At 35.0% G+C, this 11,544-nt stretch overlaps 1 protein-coding gene across 1 annotated transcript; it reads left to right on the forward strand.

The window, feature by feature from the left end:
* The first annotated feature begins 9,376 nt into the window (after positions 1–9,376).
* LOC111615023 lies at positions 9,377–10,591 on the forward strand. The gene is made up of 4 exons (XM_023356398.1): positions 9,377–9,603; positions 9,710–9,813; positions 10,116–10,273; positions 10,349–10,591. Exons 2-4 carry the CDS (start codon positions 9,786–9,788, stop codon positions 10,589–10,591), a joined length of 429 nt encoding a protein of 142 aa, XP_023212166.1. The 5' UTR covers positions 9,377–9,603; positions 9,710–9,785.
* The last annotated feature ends 953 nt before the right edge of the window (positions 10,592–11,544 follow it).

The following is an 11,544-nucleotide window of genomic DNA, read 5'->3' on the forward strand; positions in this document are numbered from 1 at the left end:
GAGAAGACTTTCCTTGTTTCCTCAGCTTTCCTGGCTGTGATGTGTACATAAAAAATAAAAAAGTATTGAAATCGTGTCAAACTTGACCTTCGAGTCTTTTGCAAGTCTCCACGTTTTGAGACGTCCTAAATCAAAAAACGTAAAAAGGAAATACAAAAAATTTCGTTAAAATATGTTAATCTTGAAAATTACTTATTCAAAGATAATTTAGAAAATACATTCCAAACGTCTTTACTAATCTGAAATTTTTGCAACAGTACCAGCATAGGTTATTTTTAAGCATTTTCCGCCCTGTGGGAATTAAGATTTTTTCTGTTAGAAAGCCCATTTTGTAGATCCACAATGGGGCTGTTGATGAGATAAAAGGACGACGTATCACGACGGGTCTTTCCGAATAATTATTGGGGTTTTAGACCGAACAGCATTGGAATTCAGACCTCTTAGACACGGGCGCCCGTACACCAGTGTTGCCGCAATGAAATTTCAAAACGTACTGAAGCGCCTTCAAAAAATGTACTATTTTCTTTCAAAATGTACTAGTTCTATGAATACTTTGTTTACGTGCCTATATATATATAGGCACGTAATTTATATATATATAGCTCATTTAACGATAAAAAAAATATACAGTAGAACCTCCATTATCCGGACCTCCATTATCCGGATTTTCGATTATCCGGATTGTTCAAAATAAACAAAAATTTTACGAATTTGCTGATTTGCACTTGGCGAATTACGACGCTGTTAATGTACGTGATGGAATGCATAACTTTTTTTGTTTCAACAACGTCTCCCCCAGCACAGTAGTCGTAAACTCTTAAATATATTTTTCGTAGTAATAAAAATTATGACATACGTATTTATAAATAATTTATATTCAAATTACATCATTTCTATGACCAAGGGAGGCGTAAGGCATGGACGACGTTGGCCACTGCCTATGCCTCGCGGTCAGAAGGGCCTCGCGCCTCGAAGGTTTATGCATTACTTAAAAGCCGTGAACGCGACGAAAACATTTTACTCGTCACAAAACGATAAATAGTTTGTCAAAATTTTATTCATAAAAATGCAGTTTCAACTGCTTTTTATTTTATAAAATCCGTCTTCTTGCGCCACCAGATGGCCTTTTAAACAATAGGTTGTCTGTTAGCGTTGGTCAGTAGTAGTCCAAATTCAATACGAACGTTTGTTTCTTGAAAATTTGATCACAATTTAAATACAGTATTTACTTTTAATATTACCGATATGTCATCGAAAAGAAGACGTGTTGTATTATCATTAAAAGACAAAGTATTTGTTTCGATTATCCGGATTTTTCCTTATCGGACTACCTTCATCCCCAATTAGTCCGGATAATCGAGGTTCTACTGTATATATATATATAGTTTATTGTCAAATAATTTAATTTTAAATCTTATTTTTGGAATTTTTCGAAAGGTATTTAAAATTAAAAATATATCTACACATCTATTAGTTATTATAAAATGAGTATTACATTGACAACATTTATTAATAATACTATTGAATTTCATCTTAATTTTATAACCAATCGTGCTTTAAAAAATAATTATAAATTTGTTAGATTATATTATTATATTCTTGTTTACTTAAAACACGCGACTCAAAAAAAACCTCAAAATGGCGGCTCAAGAAGTAGATCACGCGTGTCCTGGCCTTCTTATATAGACCTTGGAACAGTCGGAAGCGCGGCCATTTTGGAACTATACGTAACATTAACCGTTATTTCTTTTACTACGATTACTAAAATTGAAGTTCATAATTTAAGAATTAAATTATAGTGATAAAAAATAATATAAAAGTATTTCTATTATTTATACTCGTACAATTTCAAAACTATTTTCTGTAATAATTTGATTCTGACTTAACGGATATTTTGATATTATTGACGACAAAAGTTTAATATCATTGATTTCCTTACCTGTCCATAATTTTTGTTTGACGGAGTTGAATTGTTTGGCCACGTGGCATGAAAAATTTTGTCAAGGTCCTGATGACAATCCACGACTCACTTCGATCTCGATTTACCTACAATCTGGATTGTGACTGTCGCTAGTCGAACGTCGTGCTGTTCGCACAGGCAGTCCGCTCAAGAAGAACCTGGCTATCACACCCGATCATAAATCTGACGTAACTACGCGGTAAGTCACAAACACCAACAAACAAAATGGAAGTTTTGATTAGAAATAAATACTTTTTCGTGCCATACATCTAATAATAGACAGATGTCGTCGTCTTTCCAGATGTATTGTTTATTTCTCTGTCGATAGCCCGACACGTGTTCCGCAGACATTGTGTATTTTCTCGCGCGTGTGGGATTGTGGGACCTCTCTTATGACTGGATCTAGTTTCGAGAACTCTCTCCAGTCGATCGCGATTGAACTTCGTTTCAGTCGTGATTGAAACGGTCGAGAGCGTTCGCACCACGGAACACTCTCCGACCTTAGTCACAATCTAGATCGAAGTGCTCGGTGCGAACGGGGTATAACTGTGTACCAAATTTCACCTGTTTTGGTTCAGCGGTTTGCTCTGAGCGATGATAAATCAGTGACTAAGTCAGTCAGTGACTCAGTCAGTCAGGACAAGTAATTTTAAATATTTAGATTTAGGCATTGGTCTTTCTCTTTTAATAATGTTTACTTTTTTATTACAGTATATGGTCTTGAGCCAAAACTTTTTAAAATAAATTCAATATCGCAATTATATTCTAAATCGCTAGCCACGATATGAGGGCTAAAATTAAAAATAAAATTATTAAAACTTACTCGGTAAAATAAAATGTGTGATGGATATACAATTATACATACCTGGTACAAAATATTCAGTTGTATGAATATACTTTTAAATAAAATTATAATTAAATATAGCTTTGTAAAGAAACGTACATAAAAATAACATAAAATATTTTTTACTTTTTAAATCTTAAAACAATGCACTTACTTAAAATTGTTTCCTCGTGGATTTCTTCACTTGTCTAATACCAAAATAAAGGCTAGTTTCCTATAGAAAGTCCTGGCATGCAATACCCATGGTAGATCATTGCCTTAACCAACTATTGCGTATAGAAAAACGTTAAAATTTTAGATGATATTTTTCGATTTTTCTATTCTGTTTTAAATGTAGCATGTTTAGGTTATTGGTGTATTTATTTATTTCCAGAAAGATCAAAATGGCATTGGAAGTGCACATGGTTGTAACCATCGTCTTCCTTACTGTATGTTCCGTAATGGTATTTGTAGGAATGGTTCTATGTTGCTTGATCAAACCCGAACTTTACGTCCGAGGACATCTCCACGATCGGTTAGTTATGTCGATTCTTCAGCCACCTCCGGTGGAAATTCATCCACCGATATTTCCAACCGCACCGTCTCCTTCAGATTCGGAATTAATGCGGTATAGCCTCACTTGGAAAGGTATTAAAATATATAAGGGTCCTTGAGTCTGAAGATTTCGTTAAACTTGGCTTTTATTTTTATGAAATTTCATCTTTCATACCATTGTTTTACTACAAACTTCTGTTTCAAATTATACTTGGCTCATTACATTTAAATATTTTTATCAGGCAGATTTTTTCTGTTTTCGTCATCCGTCATAACTGTTATAATCATTACTATTAATTATAAATTCATAAAAAATGCGCGACTTTAATAAATATCGAATCTGTAAACATTTAATATAAAATTTAATTACATTTATTAAATAGTAGTTGCAAGAACCCGCTTCGCTGGGTTTTTATTTGTGGGCAAAAAGTAACGACAGTGAAGATTAACATAATTACATTATAGCCAATCTTACTCGTTTTCACAGAATCCAAGAATTAGGTTCCCCGTTTCCAGACTAATTAGAGACCTTGTCCCGATTCTATTTCTGAACGTCTCCTGTTCACGTACTGTACAGTCAAACGAACTCTTTTCAACGTTTCTGGAACGTTTACAATCGTTCTATAATCGAACCAATATTCGAATTTTATGTTCGAATTAAATTCGAACAATATTCGAACATAAAATTTGAAATAGAAAACCACTTTCAACCACTTTCAGCCCCATATCTCCCTCACCCTTATAGCTNTTTACAATCGTTCTATAATCGAACCAATATTCGAATTAAATTCGAACAAAACATTCGAAATAGAAAGCCACTTTCAACCACTTTCAGCCTCATATCTCCCGCACCCTTATAGCTATCGAGACGCAACCCACCTGGTGCACGAATGGAGACTTTGAGCAACTACCACATACAAACACCATTCACGTGCGATGTGTATTTTTGGCGGAAAAGTGAAATATAGGGAGATACATGTCCATTTTTATATATATATAGATATAGATATAGATAAAAATTTATGTACAAATTTAATTATTGAAGTAATTACGATTGTGGAGTACACAAAGTAGGCTACGTGTATTTTTTGCTTTATTTCAATTCGTCTGGTATGCCTTTTAGTGGCGAATATTCGTTATTTCGCGGCGAAAGTTTTTAGCGGATGAAATACAGTGTAAACGTGTGTAGAATATAAGTCGTTTTGGCCAGTTATAGTCGTTTAAACAGACTTTAGTTAAACACGAGAACATTGCTTGATGTCACTCTTTAACCGAATCTCGAATGGTGTCGAAGAATCCGTCCGTAAATTGGGATGAAAAGTCAAGTCCAGTCGATTAAGTCGTTGCCGGGTGAAAGATCAATTCCTGGTGAGTGTCATATTCGGGTAAAAGGTCACTTCCGAATGGCGATGTTACATACGGTGAAAAGTCGAAATCTGCGCAAGAAGGCCTGGCAAGAGAAGAGGTTTATGTCTTCCAGCAGCAAAACAACCTTTTCCACCAAGGCCTTTTACGCTCGACGGACTCTTCGGACTCCTTTCTGTCCACTCCGGTCTCACCCGACGATGTCTGCACCGTCCATTCCGGAACCTCCGGATATCGCTCCTCCAGATATTGGACGAGAGACGAGGCGGTGTCGTCCGGAGTTACGACCACCACCCGTTTGACGTCCGGTGTATGACACTTCTCCTGCGCATCTTTCGGAAGCACCCTTATGACACTTGGCCAAGACCAGGCGCCATCCTCGGACACTGCATTGTCCGAGATGCGCAACTTCTTCAACTCTCTGAAATTCTCCATTCTGCAAAGGAAAATGAGAGGATTAATTGAGAAATATTCCTATTCTAATGTAAATTGTAAATTTCTAATGCAAAAATGATTAATTCCTGTTAGGAAAGAATATTATTATATATAATAATTTGAATCTTTTCGACGATTTTTAATGTTCGATAGAGGAATTAGTTAATAAAAATTGTACTATTCTGTTGACACAAAACAACTGCGAAAATAGAGGAATTATTTGAATTAATTAAGATTCGTATGCTATATTAATATATATACGTATGTAATTTATTAACAATAGCGGGGAATAACAGATTTATTAATTTTTATTTTGCTTTAACAATGGAAAGATGCGAATCCTCCGAAGGAAATGAGTTTAATGTTAAAAATGTGAACTTAGCGGCCAATTTCGTCATTTCCGTGTCTGTCTATTTCTAAACAGAGTGTGAGTAGCAGGGGGTCACTGGGTTGAATCTTAATGACCGCTTAATCTGCACGGGCCTGGCAGACCCGCTCTCAGTTGTCGGATGGCTTGTTTTGTCGGATGACACCAATACATGCGAACCGAGGGGATAAAGCAAAAGTTTCTCCCCACTTACCGGCTCGGCTGTCAGAGAGTGGCTATAGGAGGGCAAAGGAGTGGGAGGTGTAACGAAGTAGTGATGAGATGTCGGTAGTACTTATCAACAGTCATTAAATTAGGAATAACATATTTAATATAAACTTAAATATAAATACAAATACATTAAAATTACACATTAATTCTAAACAATATGAAAGTGATAATCATAATAAATTCCGAGTCGCGACAATATCGAACAACCGATGTCCGTCTATCCCGTAAGTGAGACCACCAAAGGTCTTCGACACAAAATAATTCTAAGTCCTATCCAAAGGAACAGATAAATAAATTCAAAGTTCCGAGTATATCGGTAAACGACAAATTTCTAAATCCCGAGTATACCGAGAGACAATATTTTCCAAGTCCGAGTATACCGAGAGACAATATTTTCCAAGTCCGAGTATACCGAGAGACAATATTTTCCAAGTCCGAGTATACCGAGAGACAATATTTTCCAAGTCCGAGTATACCGAGAGACAATATTTTCCAAGTCCGAGTATACCGAGAGACAATATTTTCCAAGTCCGAGTATACCGAGAGACAATATTTTCCAAGTCCGAGTATACCGAGAGACAATATTTTCCAAGTCCGAGTATACCGAGAGACAATATTTTCCAAGTCCGAGTATACCGAGAGACAATATTTTCCAAGTCCGAGTATACCGAGAGACAATATTTTCCAAGTCCGAGTATACCGAGAGACAATATTTTCCAAGTCCGAGTATACCGAGAGACAATATTTTCCAAGTCCGAGTATACCGAGAGACAATATTTTCCAAGTCCGAGTATACCGAGAGACAATATTTTCCAAGTCCGAGTATACCGAGAGACAATATTTTCCAAGTCCGAGTATACCGAGAGACAATATTTTCCAAGTCCGAGTATACCGAGAGACAATATTTTCCAAGTCCGAGTATACCGAGAGAGAGTGAAGTAAAAACAATCTAAGTATTTACCTCTTTAGGTCGGCGATCAGAAACCTTGAAGACCTTCCTGAGTAGACGCTTGTAGTCTTCTCCCTCCGATGATCGCATCCTTCGATGATCGCCTCGAGATCTCCGTTCATTCCCCTTTTATACTTTTTTAGCGTGGGAAATCTCGGGGATTCTTCTGACGCAAACTGTCACTTCTCCCGATTTATGACAGTCTCCCCCGTCATGGGTGACGACAATGCAGACTTCGCTTGACCAATTAATGTTAAATTCGTCATCACCTGGGGANCTGTCACTTCTCCCGATTTATGACAGTCTCCCCCGTCATGGGTGACGACAATGCAGACATCACTTGACCAATTAATGTTAAATTCGTCATCACCTGGGGAGATGACTGACCATTTTTGGTAATGTTCTCACCGTAAGGGTGCCCTTGTAGGTGACCTCTTGTCTACCCTCTATACAGGAACACCCATCCGTCTCTCCGTCCACCGGACACCCGCAGGAGACTACTCTTTTACAAGGAGTCTGCGGTGTGACCAAATTAGTAAAAACAAACAAACGTCCTGGGGAGAGGGGAGTTCTTCCGCGGTCGCCTCGGACGACTTCGTCCTAGGGATGACCTTCTCGACAGACGAATTACGCAGTTCATTATTCGGGTCTATTCCTTAGACAACGGGGTGAGAATGGGAGAAATAACGGAAACGATGATGAAAGAAATATAACTTGTTACGTATTTAATAAAAATTCTCTTAAAAGAGTCGGATTTTCACAAGAGTGATTTTGACGGATCTTTGCACGAGTTCGTCTCACGGGACAGACAGTTAAAAGAAATCAAATTTGACGTGCATACTTTTGAGCATGAAATTTTAATTTTCTAAATAAAAAGTTTAGTTCCAAAGTTTTTGTATAGGAAAAATTGGCTGAAACTTGCATCTGGGGTGCTAATATATTGGAGTTTGGAGCCGTCACGACATACAACAATGACGTTATATTTCAGATCTCGTAATTCATCTCTTTAATACGATCCGATTTTCGTTCCGGATCCAAAACAAAAGGTTTATTGCACATCTGAAGACCCATCCCTATCTATCAACACTTAACTCGTTCAAACTCGCCAAGAAATCTACGAGGAGTTCAGCTGACAAAAATCTCTGCAGCGTCATATATATAGGGGAAGGTGGTGCAAGATGGGGTCGTGGGGTAAGACGGGGACGTCTGTTTATTTGTGGTTAATGAGCTTTTATCTAGCTGTTATTTGAGGAACTAAATGTCTACTTCGAAAGGGATCATGGAGCGAGAGAACGTCCAAATCGCACTCTTTATTTGAAAGTAATGTACATTTTTCATGTTTCAGCAATACTTCATCTAATTTTACGCCTGCTAAAAAGTTTCTACAAAGTAAGTATCATTGTGAACTTTTACATTACCCTTCAGAAGAAGATTATTCGAATATTATGGTATTCGAAGTAACCTTTAAGACTGTAATTGTTTAGTTTTGAAATGAAGTTTACCTGTGTTTGCAGTCAGTACGAAAAGGGTACGTTGAGGGCAAGATGGGGTACCCGACTAGCCATGAATATGGCCGATGAATCCAGATTTTCGGAAACAGACTTTATTGCTGCAGACACGACAAACAGGCCCCTTCGGCGATGGTAGGCCTGACAAAAAACAAAAGACAAATGACACAGAATGCCTCTATTGTGGAGAATTATACTCTGTATCTACAGAGAGTTGAGCTAAACGTAGCCGTTGTGATAAATGGGCGCACTGTTTTTGTGCCAATATTGAAGAAAACGACAGTTTAACCGCTTTAATTTGTGCTTCTTGTATATAAAAATAATGTTTCCACCTTATCCCACAAGTGGGGCAAGATGGTGCATTTACATATAATTTTAAAATATTAAATTGTCTTGTTTTTAAAAACGTTTTTACTTTGGTAGCATCATTTACAAGTAAATTTAATCTCGCACAAAGTACAAAGAATTTATTTTCCTTAAATATACGATTGTCTTTCCACTTCTTTCCCAATATTACAAATATTGAAGTACAAAGTAACCGGTTTCAACATATTTCTACTTAGAAATAAAATAATTAAGTGATCAGGGACATAAATAAAACCCTGCTGAAAGAGCAGAAATTTTACTTAGATAAAACTTGAAATAAACATTTTATAAATATATAAGAAGTTTAAATGCAAACCAAAATTAATTATAACTTATTAATTAAAAGTAAAGTAAAAACAACAATAAATTTAAATATCATCTTAGTGAATTATTAAGAATTTAATTGGAAAAATATACATTCTTCTTCTTCTTTCGTTAATTTAAGATTCAAGAAGCATTAAAGTATCGAAGGAAAAACATTACAATGTTCCATCGATGCCCCTGATAGACATAAATTAGAATTTAAATACATTTATTGGACTGAAATTTAAAAAGAAATGTAGAAGTATTTTAAGTTATTCTAGCAAAACAAACATGCAAAATATAACAATTTATGATTATTTAAACACAATTATTATTTATTTAATCTCAAAATTAATGATGATTATTATTTCATTTATTTTTAAAAAAAATGAGAAACTAAGGTAAAGTATTTGCAAAATTTTATAGGCATTAATTTGCATAATCCCTTGTCTCATCACCCATATTTTTATCTGAGAGTTTCGCTTTTATCTGCATTGTTAAAATCAACTTTCCTTTTACGCGTTTCCACGTTTAGTGTATTTTAATAATGTTGTTCAATATAAGGAAGACATTATCATTGTACTGATAACTGTGTTGTTCATTAAATAATTTAATGAACAACACAGAGAGAATTATCTGTCCTCGAGATAAAATGAGCGTTTATATTATATTATTAATTACGTAAATACAGCAACTTTAAAAATGAAAGGTTAATCTTTACTTACGTGGACTAATATATTGGTAATTTATTAGAATAGGTTAGGTTATAACGTGGGTCGCCACTGTGTGGCCATGACAGTGCACGTATGTAAAGAATGACCAAATGAAAATATTAATAAAAATATAGATAAAACCCACGGTTTCGAACTGTAAGAAAATATTAACGTTAGCCATTGCGGAGTTCAATATTTACATTTGATACAATGTTTCGGAAGCAGTTACATCTGACAGGTACTGACATCACTGTTTATCGCAAACTTAATAATAGGTTGGAAAAATTCCGTACACTAAAATGATAGTGTGTGGGGAGGGTCTTATTTTATTCATCCTCATAGAAGCTTAACTATTGTCGAAAATTTTTGAAATTTTGCTGGAAGATTTGCACTATAGGGGATCGATCCTTTTAAATTTTGGTAGTTAAAGGTGAAGGGGAAGGAGAGATAGACGGGAAATCATATGTCCTACCTATATCGAGGGTTTTTAGTTTTTTTCGCCAGAAGAGTTACGCAACTCATTACTGTATTTCTCCCCAGGTAATGTTCAGCACGTCGGTCAGCTTGTTCGTCATTTCAATGATTGTAATAACAAAGTACGTTCAGGAATTCAATACACTCGAAACCCACAGAATAATTCTGTTGATTATCGTAGCTACGACAACTTCGTGGATTTTGGAATTAATCAGATTGCTGAGGTAAGAGAATTTCATCTGTTTATTTTTAAGTATGTAATTTAATTAACTTTATAAAATATTTATTTCGTATTTTAGAAGGAAGATATTCAACGTGGAGCAAAGGAATCTGAGCAGACATTTCAACTGCTGTTTGCTGTTCGTCGAAAGTATTTTCCTTTCCTCTATCTTACGGTTTGCGGATTCGTACGTGGTGGAATATTTGAAAGGAGAAGATTACGAAATAGAGTCGGACAACACATCTTTGTTAAAATATTGTCCCCGGGATCACACACAAGATTCATTAATCGACGTATTGGGGTATTCGGAAAATTAATTTGAAATGTTTTAATCTTCGTATTTATACATCTTTTAATTGGGTAAAGTAAAAAGATTATTATTAATGAATGACATTATCATTCAGAAAATACATAAAACTCAATGATCAATTCTTTATTCTCTGTAAATTTTGATTGCAGATAAATTATTTGTTTATTTACATGTTGCTGTTATATCAAAATTGAATAAAATAGAAATCTAATTTTTAAATTAAATTTTATTTTATACTTATAAAAACCATTTAAAGGAAAAATTTAATGTTATGTTTTACTTCTTGTTTAACCAAACACGTCAAAAATGAAGAAAAATGAGAAATTATTTATTTTTTTGTAAAAAAGGGCTGGCAGAAATTACAATTTAATAAAATAAAAATTTCAATACAAATACTAGTTGTATCTTGTTGTATCACCTGGAACAACGGGTTGTTCCAGGTGATTTAACATGGCAAGCAAGCAAGATACAACTAGTATTTGTATTGAAATTTTTATTTTATTAAATTATTTATTGTTTCGTCGTAAAAACCGAAATGCAATTTTTAATCGTAATATTAATTATTTGCTTTCTGCCTGAAATTAATGAGTCTTGCCCCTATATATCATACTGTTTCAGACGACAACACAATCATGCCGATCATTTAACTTCTTTCAATTAACTATATAGGTTACTCTTTCCATGTCTTGTTTGGTCTTTCATCTATTTTATTTTGTTCTCGAGATTAAAGAAGGACAGACAGGAAGTGGGAACTTATAGGTCTACAATCTATTTAAAATGCAGCCTAAATACTGAAAACATGCTACTGTAACGTGAAAGACTATTTAAACACACAACAAATTGAGTTTTCAAATAGAGCGAATTTTATCCGAAACGAATTGTTCTGTATTGTATTTGACTAGGCATAAGTTTCATTCACAATGCCCAGGATTAGATGACTGGCAGGACTCGGGTGACGAAAAACT

This window comes from Centruroides sculpturatus, unplaced genomic scaffold (genome assembly GCF_000671375.1).
Source record: "Centruroides sculpturatus isolate CEXI.00-Female unplaced genomic scaffold, Cexi_2.0 scaffold2127, whole genome shotgun sequence".
In the NCBI taxonomy this organism is placed as follows: domain Eukaryota; kingdom Metazoa; phylum Arthropoda; class Arachnida; order Scorpiones; family Buthidae; genus Centruroides; species Centruroides sculpturatus.